Raw genomic sequence first — 26,593 nt, forward strand, 5'->3', positions numbered from 1 at the left:
GACGAAATACTAATTGCATTTGGTGTGGGGAACTACTTAAAGGTCACTGAATTTTGAAAATGTGTTTGGGAAATGGATAGATAAAAAATTTACAGCCAGGGTAGACTTTCTGCTTTCTGCCTTCATTTTGGTAGGTGTTTTTTCACTTCATTTCTTCTCAATTCTTTAATTCCCTTAATTGGTTTGACTAATTAATTATTCAAAGCTGCACAGTTAGCATTTTAGTATATCTGCTGCAGATTTAGTGCTTGTATAATGAGGTATAGGTGATCAGCTGAACTGAGAGCCTGTGCCCATCTGTCTGACCAAGGTCAGCTTCTTGATTAGATATTGTCCAGTTTGCTGAATATAACTGGTTGCTTTTAAATAAAGAATATCTTCATTTGAACCAAAACTTGCACTTTTTCAACCTGACAAGTGTTTTGCCTCCACCTTTTCCCAAAGCAAAGATGATTCTCTGACAAATTTTTTTATCTGCAGACAGATGGTCTTCACATCCAGTACTCCTTTGGTGGGAGTTGTTACATAGTGCTGCGTTAAGTCATACAAAATTTGCATTTTTCTCTTCTTGCTTGTCATCTTGAGTTTGCAAAAGGAGAATCCTGACCTTTGCCTAGTTGTACTAGTGCATGAGCAGCGAAGCACTGGTGGGTGTCAGCATCGGGGAGTTTTCCGAGGGAAGCATGAGGGGCAAGGGCAGGCAGGAGGGCCAGCAAGCTCCCAGCTGCCTCCAGTAGCACCACATCCACCACCAGCAACCGACTTGGCTGAGTTTTCCATACGTCCCAGGAGCACAAAACTCCTCTCCCACCAGGCAGGAATACGTGGCATTAAAGCACTAGTAAGCACAAAGTGAGATTTTTTTTTTTGCCTGGGAGCCTTGGCATCTCCAGCCCTGGGGTCAAGCTTGTAGGGATGCACATATTGGGAAGACAGGATTCAGATGACAGCACTGACAAATGCCAATATTTGTGCAGGCAGTGTTGCAGCACACCTGCACCAGTTGGGGCATATGACTGGCAGTCTGAAAGTCCAACCCAGAGGCACTTTGGCCCAGTGGGCTGGGCTTACCTTCTCATTCCCTGTTAGGAGGCTGGTAGTCTCGCAGCCTCCCATCAGCTGTCCAGCAGCCCATGTGGTGTGAACGTGCTGCCCAACAGCCAGCAGCGATTTCACAGCCCCTCATTCTTCTAATGATACACTCCTAGATGATGTCCTGCTGTGAACACACCTGCAAACTCTGTCTCTTGCATTTGACCCAGAGACAGTCCATCAAACCAGGGGACAACCCTCAGGTAGGTCTTTTATATGTTTGCAGCAAAATTTCTTGTGTTCTTCAGCTGTGAGCAACTAGTGAGCTGAAATATAAATAAATAAATAAATAAATAAATAGATGAATAATTTAATCGATAAAAAGGATGGCAAGCAAGCAAGCTTCTGTGATAAATTTATGGGATAAAACAATACTGACAGACATCATTTGGGAATTAGTGTCTTTAAAAAAGGACCTTATTTATGATGGTTTGCTTCATAATTAGTTCCAAACTTCAGTGTGACCACAGCTGCCAAGTAAGAACAATTGCTCATTTTTAATTTAGAGCAACTCATATGTTTTCCAGCTAAATTAAACCAAACCGGGGAATTTGGAAAACCACTGAGGGGAAGTCTGGAGTGGTTAACAATTATTTCCTCATAAGACATGCCCAAGAGGAAGAGAGGTGCTTTTCAGTCATGGAGCTGCTCTTCTAAGCATGAGGAGGATCATGCTTTCCTTCCTCTGCTTACTGATGCACCTGCTTCAGGATGAGATAACTTGTAAGTAAGGGCTTTTCGCTCTTTTCCTATGTGGGGAGGGGGGAGGGGGCAGGTCCTGTTTTTGAATCTCTGGATGAGTCAAGAAATCTCTGGATGTTTTGCTGGGTTTTAAAAGTCTGGTCACTTTCAAATTAGTCTGTTATTTTATCTTTCAAGGTTCTGAAATACAGATAAAACAAGCATGTTACCCGTTAGATTTTTTCGTGGCTGTATTACCAGTTTCAGTTCAGCCAGTACAAGTCTTACCAGATTTTGTGATATGCCAGGGAAAAAGCTGCTGTCATCTAGGTTGCAAAACCCAGAAAAATACTAGGATTTGGATGTTTCAGAGAGGTTTTTAACTGATTCTGTCAGTAATATTGCAGTTTGAAAACAGATGACCTTAAAAACTGTCAGACAGCTTTTCCAGTAGTGCAGACAGAAAAAGCAGTGAATCCCAGGTTATTGTTTATTAGGCAAGAGCTGGTAAACGCAACTGTGGCAACAGTTAAAAGAGCTATAATCTCTTCAGGTTAAAGCTGAACCCAGAGGAAAGAGCATTTGACTTTTAACTACTGAATGGGCTGCTTACTGCAGATTCTGTGAATAGATCCAAAGGATTTGTTTCCTGGGATGTGCATGAGGCATCTTACACAGCAGTTAACTCACTAAGGAAAAAAACCCACAAAAATTTAAAAAAACACAAACAAACAACCAAACAAAAAAAAAAAAACCAACAACAAAAAAACCCCACCCAGACAGTCCACATAAAAGTGTTCCTTTCATAGTACTAAATGTGCTTGTTCTGTAACTACTAGATCTCATGACTTGGAACATTTTGATCGTGACATCCAGGAGATTTAATTTCCCTTTGTGGTCTGCTAGTCACGAAACCAAATGGTCTATGGCAATACCCCCATGATTTCAATACGGAGGAGCATGTCTGGGACAAACACGTTATGTTATCATTCCATATTATTTGCAGCACTTTCACTTACGGAAAACCAAGACCTGCAAGACTCGATTAAGCCACAGAAGGTAGAGTTTCGTTCGTTAAACTTCAACAGCACTTTGCATTGGCAGCCTGGGTGGGCCAGAGAGGCAAGAGACACACTCTACTTTGTGCAGTATAAAGTGTAAGTACCGGGGGAACTCCAGCCTCCCACTGTGCCAGGGCCTATCCCTGCTGGCCACATCAAAAGGATTTCTCAGGTGACATGGGATATTCTCCTCATACCTGGGGAACAGCCATGTCTCGCTTGGCTGCCAGCTCTCAGTTGTCACTGCACTTATCAATTAATATCCCATAAGGTGCAGCCAAGCAGCATGAGGCAGACAAGGAACAAGCACCTCCAGCAATATGCTCTGTATCCTCATTGCACCACAGAGTTGAAGAAAAATGTAGGTTGCAGGGCACCTCTGAAGGTCGCTGGGTCCAATAGCCTGCTGGAAGCATGTCTGGCTAGGTGAAGTTCTTCTGCAATAGGACATTAAAGGTGTTTCAGTGGCCCACCTTGCCCATGACAGTGTCTCAGGGTGCCTTGGATGGCAAGCTTGAGGCAACACTAGGGGCTGGTCCTCAGGGTCTTCTCCCATCCCTGGTACACCTGGTGAGTGCCTGAAATCATCACTGTCCTTGAGAAATTACCTGGTGAAATCTGGCATTCTGCTCATTGTTGAGCACACTGGCTAAGCCAAAGCTTGCCTGCCTCTTCCACAGGGCAAGTAAGAGGTGGCTTCTTACAGGGCTGGTGACCCATGTCTCTGCTTTAGGTATCTTTCAGAAAAAATGAAAACCTGTAGCTCCCAAATGCCCATGAAATCAACCTTCTCTGTCATCAAATTGAAAGCAGTAAATTTCCACCGACATCAGTGACACTGAAGTAAAACAGAGGGCTAACAATCTGCATGGACCCAGTTGGTGATAGCTAAAGTTTACATCCTTCCTTCTCTTTCTCCATAGTTATGGGCAGACCACATGGCAAAACAAACATGACTGCTGGGGAATTCAAAGCCATGTCTGTGACCTAACACATGAGACCTCTGACATCCGGGAGCCTTACTATGGAAGAGTAAAAGCCGCATTGGCTGGTGTCTATTCCAACTGGAGCCTCAGCTGCAGATTCACTCCCTGGCGAGAAAGTAAGTGCAAACATATGGGTCTCTCAGAAAGGAATTTGATCTTCTAAGGCATGGAATGCATAATTTCTGCTCACAATTTGCAAGCATCCTTTTCTAGCTACAAAGCTGTATGTAAAGAAGTTTTAAGTCAATTGCTCCCAGGTGAAGTGTTATACTAAAATAATTTTTCCCACACTTGAAAGCCAACCAATTATGGCTAAATGGGCACTTACCAATAGTTAGGAGATCAAAAGTGCCCATCTCCCTTTAATTCACATTGCCCTCTTCCTCAGGGCATGGGAACTACATTAATTATTTTCAGCCAGTTTTCAAGCTGCTAGAAGGACAGGACACAAGATGGAAAAAAGGAAACATTCCTGTCTTGGGGCAAAAAGAGAGCTGAGTGCTGTGTGGCCACTATTCTCCTCACATTTATGTGTTTTCCTCACTTCAATAAAGGACATAGAACAGACATGTGCCAAGCTTTTAGTTAGTTCTGTCATTATAATGCCATAGGATGTTAGAAATGGAGGACTGTCCAAACACTGAACAGTACCAGTCTACCTACCCAAAAGTTCCCTACGGATTAACCAATTTTTCCTCACTGGTCAATGCAAAATTGAATTGTCAATGTGGGTGACTTCACAGCTCTGCAGTGCAAACTACCTTGAGCCTCCTGCACAAATGAAACCACAAGCTTTGATATAAAGCAGTACCTTGCAGCAGCAATAGCCCATCTTGTCCTGTGCCACCTCCTCCTCCTAAAGAGATGTATGGGACAGCTGCTGCCCTGTCTCCCCACATTTCTGGGGCTGCACACACAGGTATGCAGGCACTATCTTGAACCCTTAGCTGTGTTTAACCAAGTAGATTGCAAAAAATTTTAACGTGATGATGGAAACTGCATTCTTGGCATAACTGAAATGATTCAAATGGATATTTTATGCAGTCCAAGCACACAGACAAATATGAGGGAAAAAGAAAATCAGGACAAAGAATCCAAAGCCTTTTGCTTGACTAGGCAGCACACAGCAATATGCAGCTCTAAGAGATTTCAAAAAGTTTGGTTCAAAGTTAGATTTACAAACACAGGAAATGTCACCCCTGAAATAGCAATAACCAAGCAATAACCACCAAGAAGGAAGAATTTATAAAGTGACTCTTTAACAGTAAATACAGAATAATATATTGTTGGTAATATGATCATTTGTTGAATGGATTCAAATTGCATTCTATGAAATATTATTAATAAACTAGAGTTGTGTTTATAGCTTTGGGTTTTTTCCTTAGCTATGATAGGACCTCCAATAGTAACTGTGGTTCATAGCAACAAATCCATTGTAGTAAAGCTCCAGCCTCCCCATTCTCCATATAAAAGGAAGAAAGGCAGCAAGATACCAATGACAAATTATTATGATCTGGTGTATCAAGTCTTCATAATTAACAACTTGCTAGATGAGGTAAGTGTATATTCAAATATGAACCCTTTACCATTGAAAAGCCAGGAAAGTATGGGCACACCATTCTTGTTTCACAGCTGAAATAGTCTTCTGGGATTGTGAGAGCATTGATGACTGCACAGGCATTTGTAAACAATGTAGGCTTATTTTTCAGGAATAAAATTTGTTTGAGCTGAGTTGTAAATCCTCCCTGTATTATTTGTCATCAACTTAGTATTTCATACTCTAAGATATATATTAAAAAATTGAGACAGGAGGGGAATTTGAGGGGAGGGGCAGAATTTTCTTTTAAAATCATAAATAAATTATTAATGCTGTGGACTTTGTGTAAGTCCACATGCTGTTCTACACCCTCTGTTGTTAAACTTTACTCACAAATACATTTGCTAGAGAAATGTGCTTGACTGGCTCTTTTTTCTCCACCGTATGTGAAGCAACACAGAGTCCTGGTGTATGAAGGAAAAGACAAGGTTATTAAAATAAAAGATTTGAGGCCTGGAGTCAGCTACTGCATCGTGGCTAAAACATACGTGCCCATACTGGACCGCAGCAGTGGCTACAGCAGCAGGCAATGCACTGTGCTGCACTGACAGGGCTGGTGCCTCCGTGACAGGTAAGTCACTAGCTGAAACTGGAGATGACTCTGGAAGTCAAGATCACAAAGGCAGATGCTCTCCAAAAGGAGAAAATAAAGTGTGGCATAGAAACTGCCATCCCATATGACAATATTAGCTAGAATTCTTACATAATCTCGGTTAGTTGCACACCAGTTAAGAATGATAAGGCCAAGGAGGTTAGAAGAATGGGATAGAAAATTATTTGCATGCTGGCACTGTCCTCAAAATTATCTCCGTGCCTTTCTTTAAACAGTTATAAATAGTATTACTTTCTTTTTTTTTCTGTCAATTAAGAATTAATTAGGAAAATAAGTTACCTCCAACCTTTTTAACATGCAGTTCTCCTGCAAGCTCTGCATCTCAATTCTGTTCAGGAATTGATCTGATGGATTAATTAAAATATGCCTGTCCCCTTTTTGTAGCCACTCTTCAGTGTAATTTTTTAAAAAATAAATCAGTTATCAAATTTCATAAGTTCCTGTGGGCCAAAATGCAAGAGTTAGCTCCATTAGCTGGTCTGAAAATTTGTTTTTTTACTTACCTCAATCACTAGACTATCTTCAAGTATTATATGCCCAGCAAAGAGATTTACCATCAATCCTGTCTTGCAGGTGCAAAGGCACGGAGTGTGCAAAGACTTAGCCCACAGCTGACTTCACTGGAATTGGCCTTAGCAAGCTCATATCTGGGCCCTTTCTAGGGGGAAACGGAAAAAGCGTCAGAGTTTGAACCTGGGCTTCTGTTCTACCCTAATTGTTATACCCTAACTATAAAAGTTTTCCTTTCTTCAGCTTCGTAATATGATGCATAACATTGATCTCTCTTGAGTCTTGGTCAGTGGATTTAGGCTAAGGAGGGAGCCCATTTCTAGGGGACATTCCTGCAGTTTTGCTCACCTTCCCAGTACTGTAAAGAGCTGGAAGCTCAGGTTAGAGCTGGACTTCCAAACAACCTGCAGAGGTGCAGGAGGAATGCAGGAGAATGGCATGTGTTCAGTGTCAGTTCAGTTTAATACCACCCAGCTTAAATGCGCACTCCAGCAGCAATTATCTTTCTCTTCCCAATTACAGGGATAATGGCAGAAGACGCTTTCCATCACAGATCCAGCTGTAAATCAACATCTGTTGTCTATGTCTGGAATACATACTTGGACACTTTTTAAACTAACCTTTGCTGCATTAAATTATTTGATTCCTCACAATCATTTTATGCTACGTGAAGGTCAAGGATTGTTTGTATGTCCTATATTACAATTTATGATGGTATATATTTGCATTTTCAAAGGAAACAGTCTTGTAATATAAAAGAAAAAAACGTGCAAAAAGCATTTGTGGAAATATCCTTAAGATTCCTTCTAGGGTTTTTCTATTTTAAGCCTTGGAATTAAAACACAATTTATAAAATAGAAGTTTCAGATATTTTATGTCTTCTAGAACTACGGTTGCAACGGAATATGTAAAAAGTGTCCTCTTTTTAAAATAAGAAATGTACAGTACAGGAGTACGCCCGTGCTTACAGTGTCTTCCTAGTACCCTCAACATGACATTTCTGTCAGTGAAAACAGTATGTGATTAGCCAGGAACTCATTTAAACGAAAACAGGAAAGATCCTTTCTTTCACTTGATGAAAGACAATTAAAAGGAAGAGACTCTCAGCAAGTTTGCTGATGATACAAAACTGGGGGGACTGGTTGATACACCTGAAGACTGTGCTGCCATTCAGTGGGACCTTGATAGGATGGAAAATTGGACAGAGAAACCTAATGAGGTTCAACAAGGGCAAGTGTAGGGAACTGCACCTGGGGAGGAATAACCAGTACAGGTTGGGGGCTGACCTACTAGAGATCAGCTCTGCTGAGAAGGACCTGGGAGTATTGGTGGATGACAGGTTGACCATGAGCCAGCAGTGTGCCCTTGTGGCCAGGAGGGCCAATGGGGTCCTGGGTGCATCTGGAAGAGTGTGGCCAGCAAGTTGAGGGAGGTGATCCTCCCTCTCTACTCAGCCCTAGTGAGGCCCCATCTGGGATACTTTGTCCAGTTCTGGGCTCCTCAGTATAAGAAAGACAAGGAGCTGCTGGAGACGGTCCAGCGGAGAGCCATAAAGATGATTAGGGATCTGGAGCATCTCTCTTTGGAGGAGAGACTGAGGATGCTGGGCCTGTTTAGCCTAGAGAAGAGGAGACTGAGAGGGGATCTTATCAATGCATATAAATATCTCAAAGGCAGGTACCACGAGGACAATGACAATATTAGTACTTAACTACATTCTCTTACTGCAGATGAAATGAGAGGAGGAGAGATTGGAGCAGACACAAAAGGGCAAAGCAAGCCCTGGGAATACTGGAGCTCCCTGCTACATAATCACTATCTACTTTTCCCTTAAATCACATACACAAAGGTGAATCGATTCAGTTTAAGTAACTGAGCTTGAGTTCTCTTAAGCCACATCCAAAGCATTTTTCATGGTCTGTCACTAACACCTCAGCTGGAAGCATCACAGCTGACAACTGCATGAGGGTGCTGGCAGTAGGTGTTTGGGAAGAGGCTGTGCTTAAGGAAGTGAATGCTCATCATACTTGCCTTTACCAAAATGAAAGAGGTCATTCCATAAATAAATATTTCCACCACCTGATTTTAATACATTATATATTTGAATGACTAAGTTTGCAGACATCTAGCCATGTCCATATATCTAGTCTATAACCCCAGGTTTCTTTCACCACACTTCCTCTTTTCACTCCTTTCCCAGTTCTTCCAGTTGCTTTCCCCACCCATATCCCACAGTTTCTTTATTTAGGTAAGTTTTTTTAGGACGTGAGTCTTATTAAATCTCTGTACAATACCTAGTGCCAAGACAAGCCTCAGATAAAGCACTGCCCTGCTGCCCCTCTTGCACTGACCAGAACAACAATAAAACTGACCAGGCAAACTATTAAAAAATAGCCTGTCTTATATTTCAGCAGTGGTGACTTCATCCATTTGTGGGTCATCACAGCCTGAAAATAATATCTGTAGTAATTCAAGTTCTTTATCAAATTCACTTCTTTCCTTAGTGCAGCTCATGTTGCCACTGTTACACAAAGATAAAGTGTTGTTAAGGTAACATCTACTAACCCTAGCCAGAGAAGACAATGCCAAATACTGTACTTTTGTCAGATGCAGAGGGTGAAACTCTTTTAAAGAAAACATTAAAAAAAAAAAAAGAAAAAAAAAAGAAAAGAAGAAGCAGCGCCACAGGGACATTTGAAATCTGAAAGTTTTTCAATTTTATTAAATTATGAAAATATGCAGCATGCATTTGAAATCTGAAAGTTTTTCAATTTTATTAAATTATGAAAATATGCAGCATGCATACTGAGAAAAACAATAAAAGATCTGAAGAAGTCTTGCACAGTTGTGTTGCTAATCAGATTTCACTTCCTCAGCAACAACACAGGCTTACGGAAAGCAGTGCAAGAGTTGCAGGAACTCACTTCCATTCTGACAGTACCATGATTTATTATTGCCAGCCCCATGATGTTCTGCAAAAGCAAATTTTCCCTTTCCATTTGAAATGCAAATTTCCTTTCCGTGCTGTTCTGACATGTAATTTTACCAGGGAAGGGCTTGGTGCTGTATTTTTAGTCCACAAAGGCTGAAGGATCTGCACCCACAGCTTCTAGATAGCCTTGGCAATGCTGTAACTTTTAACAACTTATTGTGCCTTAGACTGTATGTTGCACTATTTATGACTCCATGAGGGTGGAATGGAGAAGGAGTTCTCTTAATTACAGCTGGGACTTTCCTGCAGGCAAGTCAGTTTGGAAATACCTGGAAAAGTGAGCACTACCTCTCCTTTCCCTTTCTCTTCATGGGCACAAGCAGACCATCTCCAGAACTGCCTGGACTGACACACAGCTCTGCAGTGGTTCATGCGCATGTACACCATTCAGTTCAGGATGCTTTCACATCGTTGGCTTGGCTCCTTCTGGCTAAAAGTTTGCAAGGCCCAGCTGAAAACACCCTTCTCTTGTTTTTTTAGTCACTTACAGAGGAGACATTTTCTACCCAAGCGCCAGCTTCTGTTTCAGAAAAAAGATAAATAAATGCTGACTTTTCGGGTTATGGCACTGGGTGGGGAAGACCAAACAGTGTAACAAAAGCAGGACTTAGGACTTGTGCAACCTATCCTGTAAGTTCTCACTTGCCACTTTGCTGAGAGATGTCTGCCTGTCACAAAAGCCTCATCTGGCTGGGTCCCTGTATCACAGCCAAGGGTCCCTCTAATGAGAAATAAATACTATGGCTTTGAGAGTTTGAGGTTATGGACTTTGTTGTGAAGTGGAGCCCATCCCACAAGGGTCTACCCTTCTTTCTTTCATGATGGTGTTTGAACATTATCTTATCTGTTGGATGGAATAAGTGCTTATCTCCTACTATAAATGCCTTTATCTTCCCATTCTGCTGGCACTCACAAGAGCAGTATTCAGCTACCAGAAATTCAAGAACAGGGCTCCAGAAAAGCTGATAGAGAAACAGCAATGGACCAGATGCTCCAGCCTTATAAATTAGGAGAAGATTATGCATAGCCAGCTGTACCATATAAATGCCCATTTTTATATGATGCCATGATCCTTGATGTTTATCATATGATGTAGCATCTGGCCAGTCTTGTTCACACCTCCCATATATCTGCTTTAATCAGATGTGAACTTGGGGTTTATTTACTTGCATGACTTGATCTCTGCTAAGAACCGCTTCATGGCCCAGGGGTGGGGCTCTGTTGTGAAATGGCGTTGGCTTTTGCCACAGACCTATTAGATGTTATCAAGTATTCCAGCCTGCAGAGAATTAATCATAAATAGGTGGGGTTTTCTATGGATTTCATTGTTTGCTACAAAGATATTAATCTGTAAAATCTGGCTGATAAAGAAAAAAAAAAGCACCCCAAACTCCTGAGTGTTAGTTTGTCACAAAGGACACAAGACACAAAACAAGAGTACTTCTTTGGAGAAGGGGAGGGAAAGAAAAGACATCGGTGTTCACTGCTAGGAAAGCTACAGTCTCCTTTGCAACTTGTTTTCAGAATCTTTTATAAAAGTTTTCCAAGGGAAAAAACCTTTAAAATGTAATTCCCCCAATGATGAAGTAACTGGCTGTTTTATTGTAAGTCTTATGTGTTTAGTCTGCTGAAGGCCCAGTTCAAGGGGCCATTGCTGCCAGAATTTTGGCTTGAGATGAGGAAAAATGAGAGGCTTGAGCCTTGGTGCTTACAAGGAAAGTTCAAAAAGGGAATACTTGAAAAAGCTCCATCATCTGAGGTAAATACTGAAGATAGTCTTAAATTTTTAAACATTGTGCTCTTTTCTAAGGCAGTGGGGATTTGATGCTGAGTTGCCTAAATCCTTTCAGCTGCACAAGCTGCATCATTATGCTGTCCCTGAGCACACAAGGCCATTATCTCTTGCCAGTTAATGGTGTTTGCCACAAAAAGATAGATTTCTAGAAATAACCGGACACACAATGACATAAAGTGTAATGTACTTTGAGTGCTTAAGTTTTCAAATGAAAGAGGCTAGGATAAAGCATAAGCAATGAGAAGAGCTGAGCAGCACATTCCCACAACTAGGAAATACAACTGGGGGGCAGAGGGAGCTCTATTATTCTACATGTTCAAGGCATATGCCTCCTTGCTCTACAGGCTGTGCTATGACCTCAATAAAGAACCAGAGCCATAAACAAGCAAGATCTACTGCAGCTGAGAGATCCTTTTAGTGTATGAAAACACAGTATCTGTGATGCATTGAAGAAAAGCTGGCCAAAATGGCTTTGGCATTTTAGCCATGGTCTGCATAAAAACACAAGATATGAATGTTTCATGGCCATAGAATAATCAGAATTACTTGGTAAAGAGAATCTCAATTTAAATAATACAAAGAAAAAATTCTATCCACAGTCATAGGTATAATTTCTTTTTATTTGCTAAGTGTATCTAACTTGTCATGAGCTGGTCCTGGAAAAGTACATTTCAGAACTGAGGCTTTCATGAATACTTGCACTCTATTTTTTTAAATAAAAGCATAAAAAGGGCACATTTGTTCATCTCTACTTGGTTCATGCAGCTGTTACTTCACAGATTGAAAAAAAAAAGAAAAAAGCTGAAAAGAAGGGCAAAATTCCAAATCCCAAGGCAGTATTTTCTAAATAAACCAGGGAACTATAAAAAGAAGTCTGGCTGAACCATATACGGGATTATACTGACATACTGTGGCAAGACAGAAGTAATGCAATGCCTTAATCACATTCGTGACCATCAGCTATTCTGCTACTCTCCTCCCTATGGCTGAAGAGAAGAGCGAAGTCTAGGGTCCTCAGTCCCAGACTGAGAACAGGGACAAGGAAACTGAGAAAATAAAAAAAAACAGACTGCATCACTGGATCCTTCCAATGCTTCTAGCCATGGTATATGGAACAATGAAGTAGTTTCCACATCTTAGCATAGTGAAAAGTCTTGTCTAGATAACAGAGATGCAGAGCAAATTGCTTTCTTGTCTGAATCCATAGCTGAAAGCCCTACACCCCACACAGCTGCAGATGTGCATTTGGAGGCCTCCAAACTCTGAGCTTTCATCCAGCCAAAAAGGTCTTTGTTTTCCAAAGAATTATTCCTGAATGACTCAGTTGAATAATCTTTCCCATACCACTGATATTTGGGAAAAGAAGTTCAGGCACAAGATGTGCCCTGAGACGTGACATTTTCAGAGGGAAAAGACCATGCAGAAAAAAATAATTAACAGAACTGTGGCAATGAATAAGCTCTCTGGACTGAAAGTCCCCTTGGACATGGGGACAGGCAATCAGGCAGGACATCCCCAGCCTGCAGAGCTCAGAATCACATTTTTAACAACTCTAGTCCATTCAGAAAAGACAGCCTGAAAATATATTTTGAGCATGATCACTGGGTACCTCTCTTTCCTGATGTGATCTGATCACTGATTGGAACCTCTCTTGTTTTCACAGCAATGCCTTAGATCATTCATAAGAAAATACTGCCTGCTCCCTAATGAATTCTGACAATAATTTTTCCTCAAGTGTGGACTTATAAAGCCTTTTCATCTGTGGAGTCACAAGAATCAGTCTCAGTGCTGGAGAGCTACAACTCATCCTAACTACTGAATAGTTGTAGTAGGGAGGTAAAGGGTGACATGAACCAAGGTTGACCAATCACAGTTCCACCATGCCATCAGTTGCACAAGCTGGAAGACTTCTGCAGAGTTACTTGGTGCACCTTCCTTCTGGGCTATGAGAGAAGTTTGAAACATGGGATGTTTTTGTAGGACCATAAAGACCACAGTTACTTAAACAGCAAGGCAGCAAGCAGAGCTTATCTTCCCTAGGTAAGAGGAAACGTTCTTGTGAAGAACACATTATTCAGAAACTACTGACTTCAATCAGAGTTAGTAATCTAAATACCCCTAGCTTCAGAGTGCCTTAAACCCATTAATGTATTTGTCTTAGCAGTATCCATGTGAAATAGGGAAGGGCTCTAATCTGGTCTATAAAAATATTCAAAAGTGTTTGTAAAGATATACAGGCAGCCAATCCCCTTTGAACTAAGTGATTTGCTAAGCCTACATCACAGTCAACAGTCTCAGTGGTTAAAGGTCAGCAGGGATCATAAGTGCCAACTTATTTTAAGGGGAAATATCCATTCTGGCAAGCTGTGCTTCAAAAGATGTGAGAAGTTACAGAACAGCTGGCTCAGCAACAGAAAAGACGCTCCTTCCTCTCAGTCAATCCTAGAGTGACTAAAGACCATTCCTTTTTTTGCTACTTGGAAGAAAACAACAAAAAAAGCAGCAAGACTTTTTCATTGAACAAAAAATAGTATGTTCTGTGTTGCAGCAGAAAATGCCAACTTCTCAGGCCAGAAAAAATGTAGACCCTCAAACTACAGCTTGAGGTGTGTTAATCACTGCTATGTCCTGACTTTTTAACCTCTGTTGTAATTTAAAAACACATTCCTATTAATGCCACTATTATGTACAAATTTCATGAAGGAGCCACACTTTTGGCTGTAATGAACTTTATGTTGAGGTGAAATTAGTGTTGTTGTTCCCTATTACCTTGCACAGTACTTGTAGCATACGACTACAGAAGAGCTCTGACTCCTTCTGTAAGGAACTTGCTGCTTTCAGTCCACAGAAAAAGTGCAGGCAATGCCTGTTGTGCCTACTGAGGAAATGTTTTCTGGAAGTGAACTACATGTGGAATTATTATCTATGGTATAAAGGATATCTATACTAAAAGGATTTTTTTTTCTTTGTGTAGTTTCACATCCCTAGCACTGTCTCCTGCATAATTCTCGTCTCTGTCCTGACATAACAGTTAGTTATCAGAATAAATACAGATACAAATATTAAATGGCTTACTTACAAGAAAAATAACAAACATGGTCTGTAAAACACTCAAAGTACACCAGAGGTGAGAAGGTTTAAATCAGTATTTCTTTAATATACTTATAACTTCCTTGGTCATAAACAAGGAAGTTGAAAAAAGCTATTTCACAATCCAGTGCTTCTGGTGCTCACATAGCACTGCGCTGCCTTGCACTGGTAATTATTTTTGTATTTTATGTTACTGCAAGACTAGAGAAAGCCATTTCAGTCAACGTGCTGGCTATCGCAGCCCAATTCACCCTCCCTCTCTGTACATGCCACTGCCCACATCCCAGAGGAGTGCACTGAACCACTGTGTAAGTGGGCTGCCCCTGTCTTGGGGGAGCCCAGCAGGGACTGGGCCAGCCCCCGGCACACACCACCGTGCCAGAAGCCTGATTTTTGTGATAGCCATCTTCACCTCTCGAGGAGCTGTACAGCTGCCAGCAATGCAGAGGCTCCTCTCAGACTGTGCTAAAGGCTGTACCTGTAGGGGAGCAGCAGCATCCATCCAGTGTCCATAGACTCCTGGTCCTCCAAAAAACAGGGGGGAGATGAAAGTATTGCTCTGTCACCTTTCCCTTTCAACAGCTTGATGCGTGGAATGCTTCAGACTGCCTACAGGCTCTCCAGCACGCTAGGAAGGCTAGGGCAAGGCAAGAAAGCAGCAGTTAGGGAGTGTCGACAGGACAGATATTCACAAGACAGGCAAGACACAGAAAAATTCCGGTGTGGGACTATGGCAATAAGAAAGAGACAATGACAGCAGTGAGACTTCTCCCCAGCAAGTCAGGCACTTCACCCGAGATTTTGCACTGTGCTAGTCACAATGCCTAGAAACTAAGTATTACAATGTTGAATGCCGAATGTTGCAGTCCGTGAATCCTATTTGTTTCCCTACTCCATGGAACCCTGTCAAAAGCGAAGATTTTTTTAGATAAGGCTTACACAAGCCACGTGCTGACTAGCAACCCTCTGCAGAAAGCAGAAAAGAGGAGTTCAGGTGTCTCCAGAGGAGTCAACCCACCCCACCACTGCTCAAAACAGACCACATCAGAACATCCTGTGATTTGTTTTAAGGGTACGTGTGTTAGCTTGAAAAACGTATCATTCGAATGCTTGAAAATGAGAACCTGCTTTGAAAATTCTATTAGCATTTCAAATCTGGCCATTAGATACAGTATACACGATCTTTCCAGAGAAACCTGAAGAGGCAAAAAGCCTTGCTTTCTTCTTGAACTTCGGCATTTCCTCTGAAGGTGGACACCTCAGGAAGTGACATTGTGGCAGTCCTCTGGTTTCTTGACATTCAAACCTTGCCCATACAAGGAAGTTTCCATGGGTGATCTATGAATTTTAAGTTTCCCCATACAGCTAGGTCTACGCTCTGATTTTTTTCCAGTTTCATTTATGGAACAAGCTTAGGTCCTCAATTCCTCCCCTGATACAGCGAAATTAACAGTGCAAAAAACAGAGGTAGAAGCTAGAAATCTGATTTCCCAAGAGTGAAACTTGTTATGCTATGAGTACACATGCCAGTGACAGAAGATAACTGGTAGAAGCTCAGATGCTTGTGATGCTTGCTGCTATTTAAACAATTTGCCTTTACACTATTAGTGAAACTGCTAAAAACTTTTCCGCAGCAACAGAACCAGACCAGTAAGGACATGATTTGAACGTAGTACAGAAACAGAAAGTTTCTTGAGGTGAGATTAGTCAGGTGATGGGCAAGTGGCAGCATACCTGCTCTTAGGTGGTAACAAAGCTCAGGGAGCCATATAAAGGTAGGCAGGACTAGACACGAAAAAGCCAATTTTTAAAATAGAAACCTTTACCATATATATGCCTAGAGATTTTATACAGGGTTTTGTGAACACGCACACAGTTCAGGCAGCCAATTATCTGGCTAGATACTTGATCGCCTTTGAAGTAGACAGCCTCAGCAGTCAGTCACCAGTTTTGGTCCACCCGTAAATTCCCCACTTTGCCATTCGGTTTGCTGGAAAGAGGTGTCACTGTGCCTGGAAACAAGTTTATGTCTCTTCTCAGTTCCTTTAGAGTCAGATTGTCTCTCTGATGTCTTGTGCTACTGCTGCTTGTCAGTAACATGCAGTAAGAAAGGAGGAAGTACAAAATATCATGATGAGATTTCCATGACATTGCTAATGTAAGGTGTAAGTCAGCTCAAACTGACACACTTACTACCTTTATCATTATTTGAAAAATATCAGAGCATCAACCAAGCAGAAAACTTCTCAGATATTTTCTTGCATTTTAGCATGATCCCAACAACATATTGTGATGGGACTGTAATTTCTCTCTGTAGGCAGATGGCAAGACAACACACAAAGCATTGTAATGACCAGTGTAGGGTGTTGTTAAGACATGAATTAAAGCTCCTGGACCATAAAGTCTTTTTTCATAGACTTTACAGAGATGAACTACATTATGGACATGTTTTCAGTGTGGGCTCATCAAAATTACCAGAAATGAAGAAGATGCTTAGCTGGTACTTTTGAGGTTGATCTGATTATGTGTCACTGATCTTTGTCTACATCTAGCTGCTTTCTCTTGCAGAAAACCCTGTCAAGTTGAATCCTCTGACATATGTTTTCAAGTGTTGAAACACATCCTATGAGGTAAGTTCAAATCAAATGGAATTGAAACTGTACCTTTCCACAGCCTCTTTCACACTAAACATCCAACAAGAGACTAGAAGCTTTGTTTCATTTTCAACACTGAATTTCATTGTAATAGGACTCCATTGTTAACATACATCTAGGACATGATGTCGCTGCCTAAATCAGGGAAGCAAGTACATTTTAGGTACTGAGGGTATTCTGCCTGGCCTCCAGCTGCCACTGGGATAACATAACCCTGGCACAGTGAGTGCATAGCTCTGGTCATGCAGTGTGGAGTAAGTCACTGCACTGAGGACACACATGTCATGTCCCTGCCTGTGTTCCTGGGGCCTGTGTACTTCACAGCGCTGTCCCACTGTGGCTGCAGTGCCACTGGGCCTCACAGCAACCCGTTCTCATGACTCCATTCGGCAAAATCTTTCCCCTTCCCTGCACCAACCACCCTGCTATTGTATGGAGATTTTTGCTTACTTGAAGCAGCCATGGTAGGCCAGTTTGGAAGCCAGGATACCAGACTTAAAAGGTTAATGATCTATCCATTATGCTAAATCCTATACAGCAGCACTAATTCTTCCTATTCAATCATCCTTTTCCCAAGAGCTTGGGACAATACAAGAGACATGGAAGGCTCACTGATTTATTGCTGTCATGCAAAAGGTCAGACTAAGGAAGACCAGTCACCGGAGTCTTTTGCCCTATAAGTTTAGTATATGACAAGCCGTTTGTTAGCTTGTCTTCAAAACATCCTTTGACATAGAACAGCTACTATAAAAATAACACTTGGAGGCTTTCAGTAACTCATACTTTGTTTTTCTGTTTTTCTTTTTTTCCCCAAAGAAAATGAGAAAGTAGGTTCTGTTGCCTTCCAGAATCGCATACTCACTCTGAAATGGAAGATGACACTCTGATTTACCATATCAGCTTCATATACATCACATGTTCACAAGGAGCAAATTGAGGAAAGTTATCACAGAAGATAACCCCACAATAAGACTGTAGCGAAGGTTTCTGTTATTGACTCAGAAAATTCAGAGTAATACTTTTTTTTTTCATCAAAAAACTCAGGCATATCTCTCACCTCTCTGCTCCAAACTAGAGTTTAGCACTACTGAGAACATAAACATCAGTATACACACCCCAGTACAAAAATGTGCTTATATATTTGTCTGTGAATATAAAAACGTATATGTGTGTAATGTAGATATGTATTTATTATATATGAGCATATGTATTCTCTGCAAGCTGAGAGACACAAAAGACCCTAAAGCTACCACTTCTGAGCTTCTCTCTGTAGGAGAGTTACCTTCTGACAGCAAGATAAATGAAGCGGCAGCTGTGTTCATTCTCTAGCGCTCATGCTTGTTTAGTACTCTGATTAATGATGAGTGCTTTACTTAGTCTAATTTATCTCTCACAAGTCTTTATATGCTGTTCAGACCCCAAAGTAAACTTTATGTGCAAATGCACCCACACAATAAAACGATTCCATATTGAAAATTACTTTAGTTTAATTTCAAAGTGAGTCCCCAAGGACCTTATTGGTAGGTATGCAGTATCTTGGTCTGCCTTGACTTTAGGCTTGTATTATGGGTTTGTGGGCCACCCACAAGAGTTGCAATATTGCAGCAAAAAGGTGCAGTAGATACTGAAAGAAAATGATGGCATCCAATTATTACTTTGGTAAATTTTTTAGTTAATTTGGACATTTTAGAAAAAGAGAAAAAGAAGCAAGGACTCTGATAGAGCAAAAAAACTTTTATATTAGAAGCCCATCCTGGGAAGACATATCTATCTGAGCAAGGTAAGAAATTCTAACTTTTACTCTAAGACTCTTTCTGATTGAGAAAGTGATTCCATCCCAGAAAAAAAGTACTAAGCATGATGCAATGAGCCTTCTAAAGAAAAAACCAAATTGTGGAGTCCTGCTGTGTCTTTATTATTTTTAACTACATTTCCACTTTCAGCTCAATAAATATTTCATGAGATGAAAGTAATTAATAAAATGGCATAATGTGGGATCATCAGAAGGAGTTTCAATACCTCTTCATGGACTGGTTTATTGCAAACCTTTGCATTGAGAAAGACCCAGGTGAGCAAACTCCAGAAGCTGCAGAAGCTTAGAAATAGCCAATGGTGGCAGAATCAGTAGCAGGAAAAAAAACATGTATCATAGAGTCAAAGACACATATTAAGGCAGATGTGAACCCAACAACATTCGCTGGCTTTCACCAAGTTTAGCAGAAATCAGGTTTAAGATTCAAATTAGCACATAAGCTCTTGAGAAAAGGAGGCTTATTAGTCAAAAACCAAAGATCCTTCTATATGGAAAGGTAAAAATTAAAAGCAAATTAAAGGGCAGGTCTTCACATCGTAACAACAAAGAAGAGAAGCCAACTTAGAACACATATCCATTCTCTACATTTAAGTAATTCTTGCTGTTTCAGTGAGATGAATGCTGCTATCTATTTGACAGGACATTTGAGACCTGCAAAGGGCTTGCACATCCTCATCAGCTGGCTAATTGGACGTTAATTTTGAGACTAATCTTACTCAGAACTGCAACTTCAACTTTTGCTGTTTATTTCCTCTTTGTTTAGTATTTAATTATATATGTAAACTGATGCATTGAGTACAACTTCCCTAAATAACACTGATCTAAGGCAATGAATACTGATATCCTTCCAGTAAGGTTTTTTTTAAATAAGAGCTGGTATAGTAAGAAAACACAAATAAAAATTATTCATAAGCTCTTTGAGATTTTTGTAGCAAATATATTTTGCATGACATTGATGTTGATAAATGTAATGCAGAAGTTGCAGCTTCCTGCAAAGGATGAATTGCTGACATTTTAAAAAACAGATTTAACAGAATTTACAATGACTCGAGTATTCATGATATCAATCATTTGTGTGTCATATTGATTTCTTTATCACTGCATGGAAATCAAGTAGCAACAATACTTTTTTCCTTCAGAAGTTAACAGTGAGTTATAGCTAATGCTTTCAAAATTACACCATTATGGCTTCTTCATAGGCTATTTGTTTCTTTTTTCAATTTCCTGCAGCAACAAAATACTTCTAAAAACTTTATTTCAAGGGTTAATAGTCTGATGCTGGAGTTAAGCAGGGAAGATGAAATCAACAGAAACTTTATTCAGAAGCTATGAGATTTGCTCATTTTCTGAACAACTATAATGGAAGCAAAATTTCTGTTTAGTTTATTGCTGTTACTTCTATAAATGCAAACTCATCCTCTAGCCTCTGAAAAACAGGGCTGTGATTTCTATAAGTAATTTCTAATTAGTAGCCTCATTAAATTTTTGCTGTGTTAAACTTCTCCATATGCACACATTCACTGTTTCTGCTTCTGTGAGCTTTAGAATCACATTCCACTTCCATGGGTTTCAAGGGACTTGTGTGCATCGTAGTAACAATTATCACATGCAGTGGCAGTAGAATACAGTCTATTAATTAAGCCATTAATTTATTCTAATTTCCTTGTTTGTCCACAGTAAGATGCCTATGATCATTGCCAATATGTTTGCAAATTAACAGCTGTCTTCAAGAAGGAGTGTGTCATGTCCTGTTCCTAAGAAACATAGCCATGGATGTGACTGTCCCAGGACATACAGTTGCAGGCTTCATGAGGAATTGCACTGGATGAAAGACTGCAAATCACCTCTTTGAACCAGATCCAAAGAATTACTGGAGGCAAAGCCTTATTGCAGTCAGGAAGTGAAGTGGTGAATAAGGCACGAACCCCACCAGTGACACAATCAAGTGCCAGGGCAGAATTAAGGTTTATTACCAGACACTTTGGTTTAAATACAGCACTTGAACATGACACATGTTCAATCAAGTATTGATTGAGCATGCGTGAGAACCCGGAAAACTACAACTCCCATAATTCCTTGCCACAAGAAAGTTTGATGGTAAAGAAAAATAATAATGAAAGAAAAATTCAGGGAATTATTTTATTAGACCTCTAGGCCAATTAGCACTCATCAAGTTACTTTAAATGCCCTACCTTCCTTTTACATCCAGACACATCAAATGCAGGCTGGAGTTAGGCAGTAATCTCAGAAAGTCTACATTGCAGAGGAGGTAGCCATCAGGATATTGGGCTTAATATCATACTTTTCAGGAACCAGCACAAAACATTGTTTACCTGTTCTTTTACATGCTTCAGATGATGCTGAGACACCTCAGAATCTCCCTGGTCTCTTTTTGCTGCAGCAATGCAGAAAACCCTCCACTTGGTAACCCTGTTCCAGCCAAGGACCACCCTCCAACGTCCTTTCAAATCTTTCCTTTTTACTGCTGTCCTCATGAACAAACTACCCCAATTTCCTCTGTGCATGTTGATTAGTACTCACTTACAACTGCAGCTGTCCACAGGTCAGCCAGACCTTCCACCTGGCAACCAAGGAGCAGTACACAGCCAGGAAAACAAGTGAGTCTGACCTGTACAAGACGATGAGACGTTTGAAGCTGTCCAGTTCTACCTCTGCCATTGCTGACAGGTGATGCCCAAGCACATATTTCTCACCCAAGACTACTGGGAATGTGTTCTCAGGAGGAGTCTCAGGAGGCAACAAAGTGTGTTCAAACCATGCCAAACCTGGGAGACTGGACCGTGCCAAGGCAGGAGCCTTGATGACATAATTTAGTGGTGGACTTGATAGTGTTAGGTTAATAGTTGGATTCAATGATCTTAAGGGTTTTTCCCAACCTAAATGATTTTATGATTCTATGATCTAACTCTTTCAACTAAGCCTTCTGTTTCTGTGACACTCCTTGATGAGTTCAATTAAAAATGGAAATGGTGACAATAACCACCTTTACTACTTGATCCTAGAAGGACCGTATTCAGTTAAGACACGGGGGACTTAAATTCCTTGATCCAGAAAGGAATGTCTGTGGAGGTGTGAAAGGTCATCAGCAGGATATGTATGTTTCAATGGTCAATGTTTTATCAACCATTATCCCAGAGGTTCTCACCTCACTGTACCTGCAGAGTGGAGATGCACAGTTCACCCCTAACCCTGAGAGAGGCAAACCCATCGGCCCAGCTCCTACAGCCCTCTCAAGCTGCTGTGAACCTCAGTTTGGGTACTCGTCATGCTGCCACTCTTTCAGAGAGGACAAATTAGAATTAGGAATTGGTAGTAGTAGTAGTAGTTGGGAAGAATTACTATTAATGTATTGTTTTTTGGGAAGAATAACCTCCTACACCAGTACAGGCTGAGGGCTGACCTGCTGGAAAGCAGCTCTGTGGAGAAGGACCTGGAGGTCCTGGTGGACAAGCAGCTGTCCATGAGCCAGCAGTGTGTCCTTGTGGCCAAGAGGGCCCATGGTACCCTGGGGTGCATTAGGAAGAGCATTGCAGCAGACCCAGGGAGCTGATCCTGCCCCTCTACTCAGGCCTAGTGAGGCCTCACCTGGAGTGCTGTGTCCAGTTCTGGGCTCCCCGGCACAAGGAAGGCATTGAGCTCCTGGAGAGGGTTCAGCAGAGAGCAACAAAGATGATGAGGGGACTGGAGCATCTCTTATGAGGAAAGGCTGAGGGAGCTGGGACTGTTCAGCCTCGAGAAGAGACAACTGAGAGGCGACCTGAAGTATCTGAAGGGAAAGTGTCAAGTGGATGGAGCCAGGTTCTTCTTGGTGGTGTCAAGAGGCAACAGGCAGAAACTGATGCACAGAAAGTTCCACCTGCATATGAGGAAGAACTTTTTACTGGAACAGATTGCCCAGAGAGGTTGTGGAGCCTCCCTCACAGGACATTCAAAAACTATCTTGCAATCCTGTGCAATGTGCTCTGGGATGACCCTGCTTGAGCAGGGAGGTTGGATCAGATGACATCTGTCATCCCTTCCAACCTGACCGATTCTGTGATTCTGTGACTCAGGGAAAATGACCCAAGGGGAAGTTCACCCTCCTGAACTGTTCACTGTGGTACAGCAGCCCTCAACATTGCAGTGCCAAAGGTCTTCTGCCTCTACTGAGTCTCAGTAGAGACTCAGAAATTTACTACAAACCAGCAAACCCCCCTGACTCAACTAAGGTGCTGTGCAGCAGCCAACCATGGCACCTTCTCTGTCAATCAGCATCCAGCTACCCTTCAATGCCAACAACCATATATCAGGTGCATGCCACAGCTTGAACCAGCTGATGGGAAGTACCATGTCATATCGGCTGTGCATGCTCCTGCTCCACTTGGAAGCACTTTTTTCAAATGTTAGGACAAACTCCTTCCTTTAGGCATCTCTCTTTCCTTAAAAAAAACATTGCTAGTGACACTGCTCCCTCTTGTATACTTGCCATCTCTTTCATTTCAATACAGGAGAAGTAATTCAGTATTTATATGGAGCTAATCCTTCTCCATTCATTTGAATAACTGTTTCAGCTGTCTCTTATGATTTATTAAGCATTTGCAGTGTTTTTCCATTTCTTTGTTGTAGTACCTTAAATGGGGGTATCACTTTGAAAGGGACAGTTTCCACTCTGTTCTCAAGGGGATGTAACAGACCAATGTAACATCTGTATTGATTACATTACAGCAAAACCTCTAAATATTTGAATGCTTTATTCACAGTTTCTTGAGTATGACCATATTTGTGCATCTAATTCCTAGATGGCAGCATTGCCTGGGCTAACCAGGCACAGCCTGAAGCGTGATCCCCACAGAAAGCACACTTTAAGTAAAATTCTGAACATGTTATACCTACGTGTGTGATGGCCATTGCATCTACGTGTCTGCACTGAACTCTGCTCTGCGTGTGGTGGCTCCAGTCTTACTGCCCATGTAATGAAAAGTCCTGACAATATAACTTATCCAGATTCAGGCTTCTCTGATTCTTAAGAATTGACTGACTCTGGGCACTTAAGTTATTAATTCTATGTGGCTTTCTTGCTGCCTGAGCAACAGCACTACTCACAAGAAGGTCTTCCAAAGTGAATTGTAGTCCTTCATTTAGAAAGACACCTAAATTACGTGTTGTTGTCAAAATATAGACACTTGAACAGGTGACTGAAAATCAGGCTTTGTAAAGTTCCAAATATGGTAGCCTTAGAAAACCTGCAGCTGTTCAAAAATAATTCGTGAACATAGAGCAAGCCCACAAATTCAGATGTCTGATCTAAACCCTGATGAGATTGCATCATTTTTCTACTTCTCAGGTCAGGAATGACAGATATAGCAGCAGGGGAGACACCTGCCTGCAGTTTCTAGGCCAGGTGCCACAGTATGAAGGGCAGGTTGTACTCTGAGGACCTAGGCAGGAATAGGTTTCCCTCCTGTTGCAGGTGTTTGCTAGACTCATTTTGGTCCTAGGCTGTATCTTAAGGTTAGTAATGTTTCTGATAAACAATTTATGAAGTCTGGTTTGCACAACAGGCACATTTTTCAGCACGCTCAATCCCTTCTACTTTGTCACAGCAGGACTGCACTAGTTATGTCTCAACATACCACTTAATTATCTAATAAGTTAATAAAGAGAAGGGGATGAAAGAAATAAAATGGCTTGAGTAGCCCAGTGAGACCTATACACAGAAATTACATACTGAGTCATTATTCCTCTACTAAGCCCTCCCAAAGAAACAGTGGAGCGACGTGCAATTCATGGTCAGTCCATTCAGGCTGCTCTTGATCTCACTTAATCCTTGGGTACAACCTTCTGATGCTCTGAGGGTTGCTTTCTGGGGACAGGATAAATTATGCTCTTCAGCAAGGATGTCAGTTGTTTTCCTCTTGAGGAGATGTTAACTAATTTCCACCCACAGCAGAGGATCCTAACTCAGAGGAACAGTGCAATATGGCAGGCTGTTGGGCTCAAACATTTCTCAGAGCACTTTGTGCTTCAGAGAGTGTCCTGTTTCGAGCTCTGTTGGGAAGAGTGCTGTTATGATTATTATTTCTCTGTCTTGGTTATTTTTTTCCATCTTGGTAAACTCACCTTGGATTTGGCTTTACAAATCAGGAGGCATGCTCTTGTTTGTGCTCAGTGCTTGGGTCTGCTGCCTGGGCTATGCAGATCAGGGTTTGTGAATACACCATTCAAAATAGCTCTGCAGCTGTGACTTTGGAAGGTGGAAGTATGATTTTCACTTCCCTTTTTGCAATGGCTTAACTTTACTGGTTTTAGTAGTATCAGTAGATGGAGTCAGAGCAAGACCTCATGCCATATCCTCCTACATGTAATATGATGGTGAATCATAACTACTCTTCTTAGTTGAATTAGAGACAGGGAACAGCTCTGGTAAAGGAATTAACACATGTGGTCACTGGAAGGCTCACCATGCTTTCCTGGTCTCTTAGTCCTACCATAAGTATTTTTATAGGGGTTATTGACAGCACGATAGATGAAGTAGTCTGAGGCTTTTTTTTTGTTCTGGGACAAGACCTTTTACTTTGTGATTTCACTGTCAGTATAACCCAGAACAAAATGTATGTATAGAAAACAGTCAAGGCAGTATCCTGAAGAAAATTCACTTCAATTCAGCCATGATATAGGGGAGATGAGGGTCAGATGCAGGTGGGACTATTTCATCTGAGACAGCACTGCCACTGGCTGCCATGGAGGGGGACAGGGATGGACAAGGAAGTATATCTCCATTTCCAAATTTTTCACTGAAGGGAGCCTATATGCAAAGCATCCACACACATGCTGGATCTTGGATATGAGAACTTTCTCCTTGGTCAAGTCTGCATTTATTAGCAACACCTTGTAAGAGGCAAGAGACAAAGCATTTTTAAAAGATCCAGTTGAACTATCTCCAGGGTTTAGAAGTGCTAATCTCCTTCATCAGAGCCTGCACTTCAGGGAGTGCCCTAAAGTACAGGTGTATTCAATCAGTCTATGAAGAGCAAACAAGCAGTGTTAAAGGTGTTTCAGTTCACTGTGAGCAATAGCAGGATTTTCTGAGATGTTTATTTTTCCAAAATTCTAGAGAAAACATTTTTTTAATGAGATCTGTTGTTCTCTTTACCTAAAATCTTAGAGAAATGTAAACATCTGATCTTTTTCTTTCAGCCTATGATTGAAAATAACGGTGCTGTTTTGCATATCTTGAAAATCATGAACTTTTATTTAATCTTTTATAGTAAATGACAGAAATAACTTAGGAAACAGGATGATGATGAATTTCTCGAGGGGTACTTTATGGGTGAAGATGAGTAACTGTTGTTACACTGAAAGTAGTAGCATGAGGAATAACCTATAAACTCTGCCTGAAGGAATATGAATCATCACCCAAAACTCTCTTCAGTAACAGAGCAATTTTATTTTGCCCTCAGTTTTCTCTTTGAAAGCTCTGATAGATTCACATATCAAAGAAGGGGAAAAATGCTATTTAACTTATTTTTGCCAAAGTATACATTTATTTTCAAAATGTGAGTGACGTTCATAATCAGAAAGGAAGTATCACAAAGGAATGAGCTCTGTTTGTATTTTCCTTTGGATTCTTCCTTAGACTTTTTTAAATAACAGCACGGAGGGTAGCAAAACTAGCAGTTGGGCAGACTTCCCATTAATGTGGACAGTGT

General features: G+C 41.1%; 1 protein-coding gene across 1 annotated transcript; it reads left to right on the top strand.

The window, feature by feature from the left end:
* Positions 1–1,090: 1,090 nt before the first annotated feature.
* On the top strand, positions 1,091–7,495 carry IL22RA2 (interleukin 22 receptor subunit alpha 2). The gene is given in 8 exon segments (XM_027746651.2): positions 1,091–1,295; positions 1,620–1,738; positions 1,740–1,815; positions 2,780–2,930; positions 3,758–3,936; positions 5,206–5,375; positions 5,810–5,988; positions 7,063–7,495. Coding segments are annotated over 6 exon segments (771 nt in total). The 5' UTR covers positions 1,091–1,295; positions 1,620–1,699; the 3' UTR covers positions 5,966–5,988; positions 7,063–7,495.
* Positions 7,496–26,593: the final 19,098 nt, after the last annotated feature.

Source organism: Pipra filicauda, unplaced genomic scaffold (genome assembly GCF_003945595.2).
Source record: "Pipra filicauda isolate LSUMZ 115617 unplaced genomic scaffold, ASM394559v2 scaffold23_size5868930_pilon, whole genome shotgun sequence".
Lineage (NCBI taxonomy): Eukaryota > Metazoa > Chordata > Aves > Passeriformes > Pipridae > Pipra > Pipra filicauda.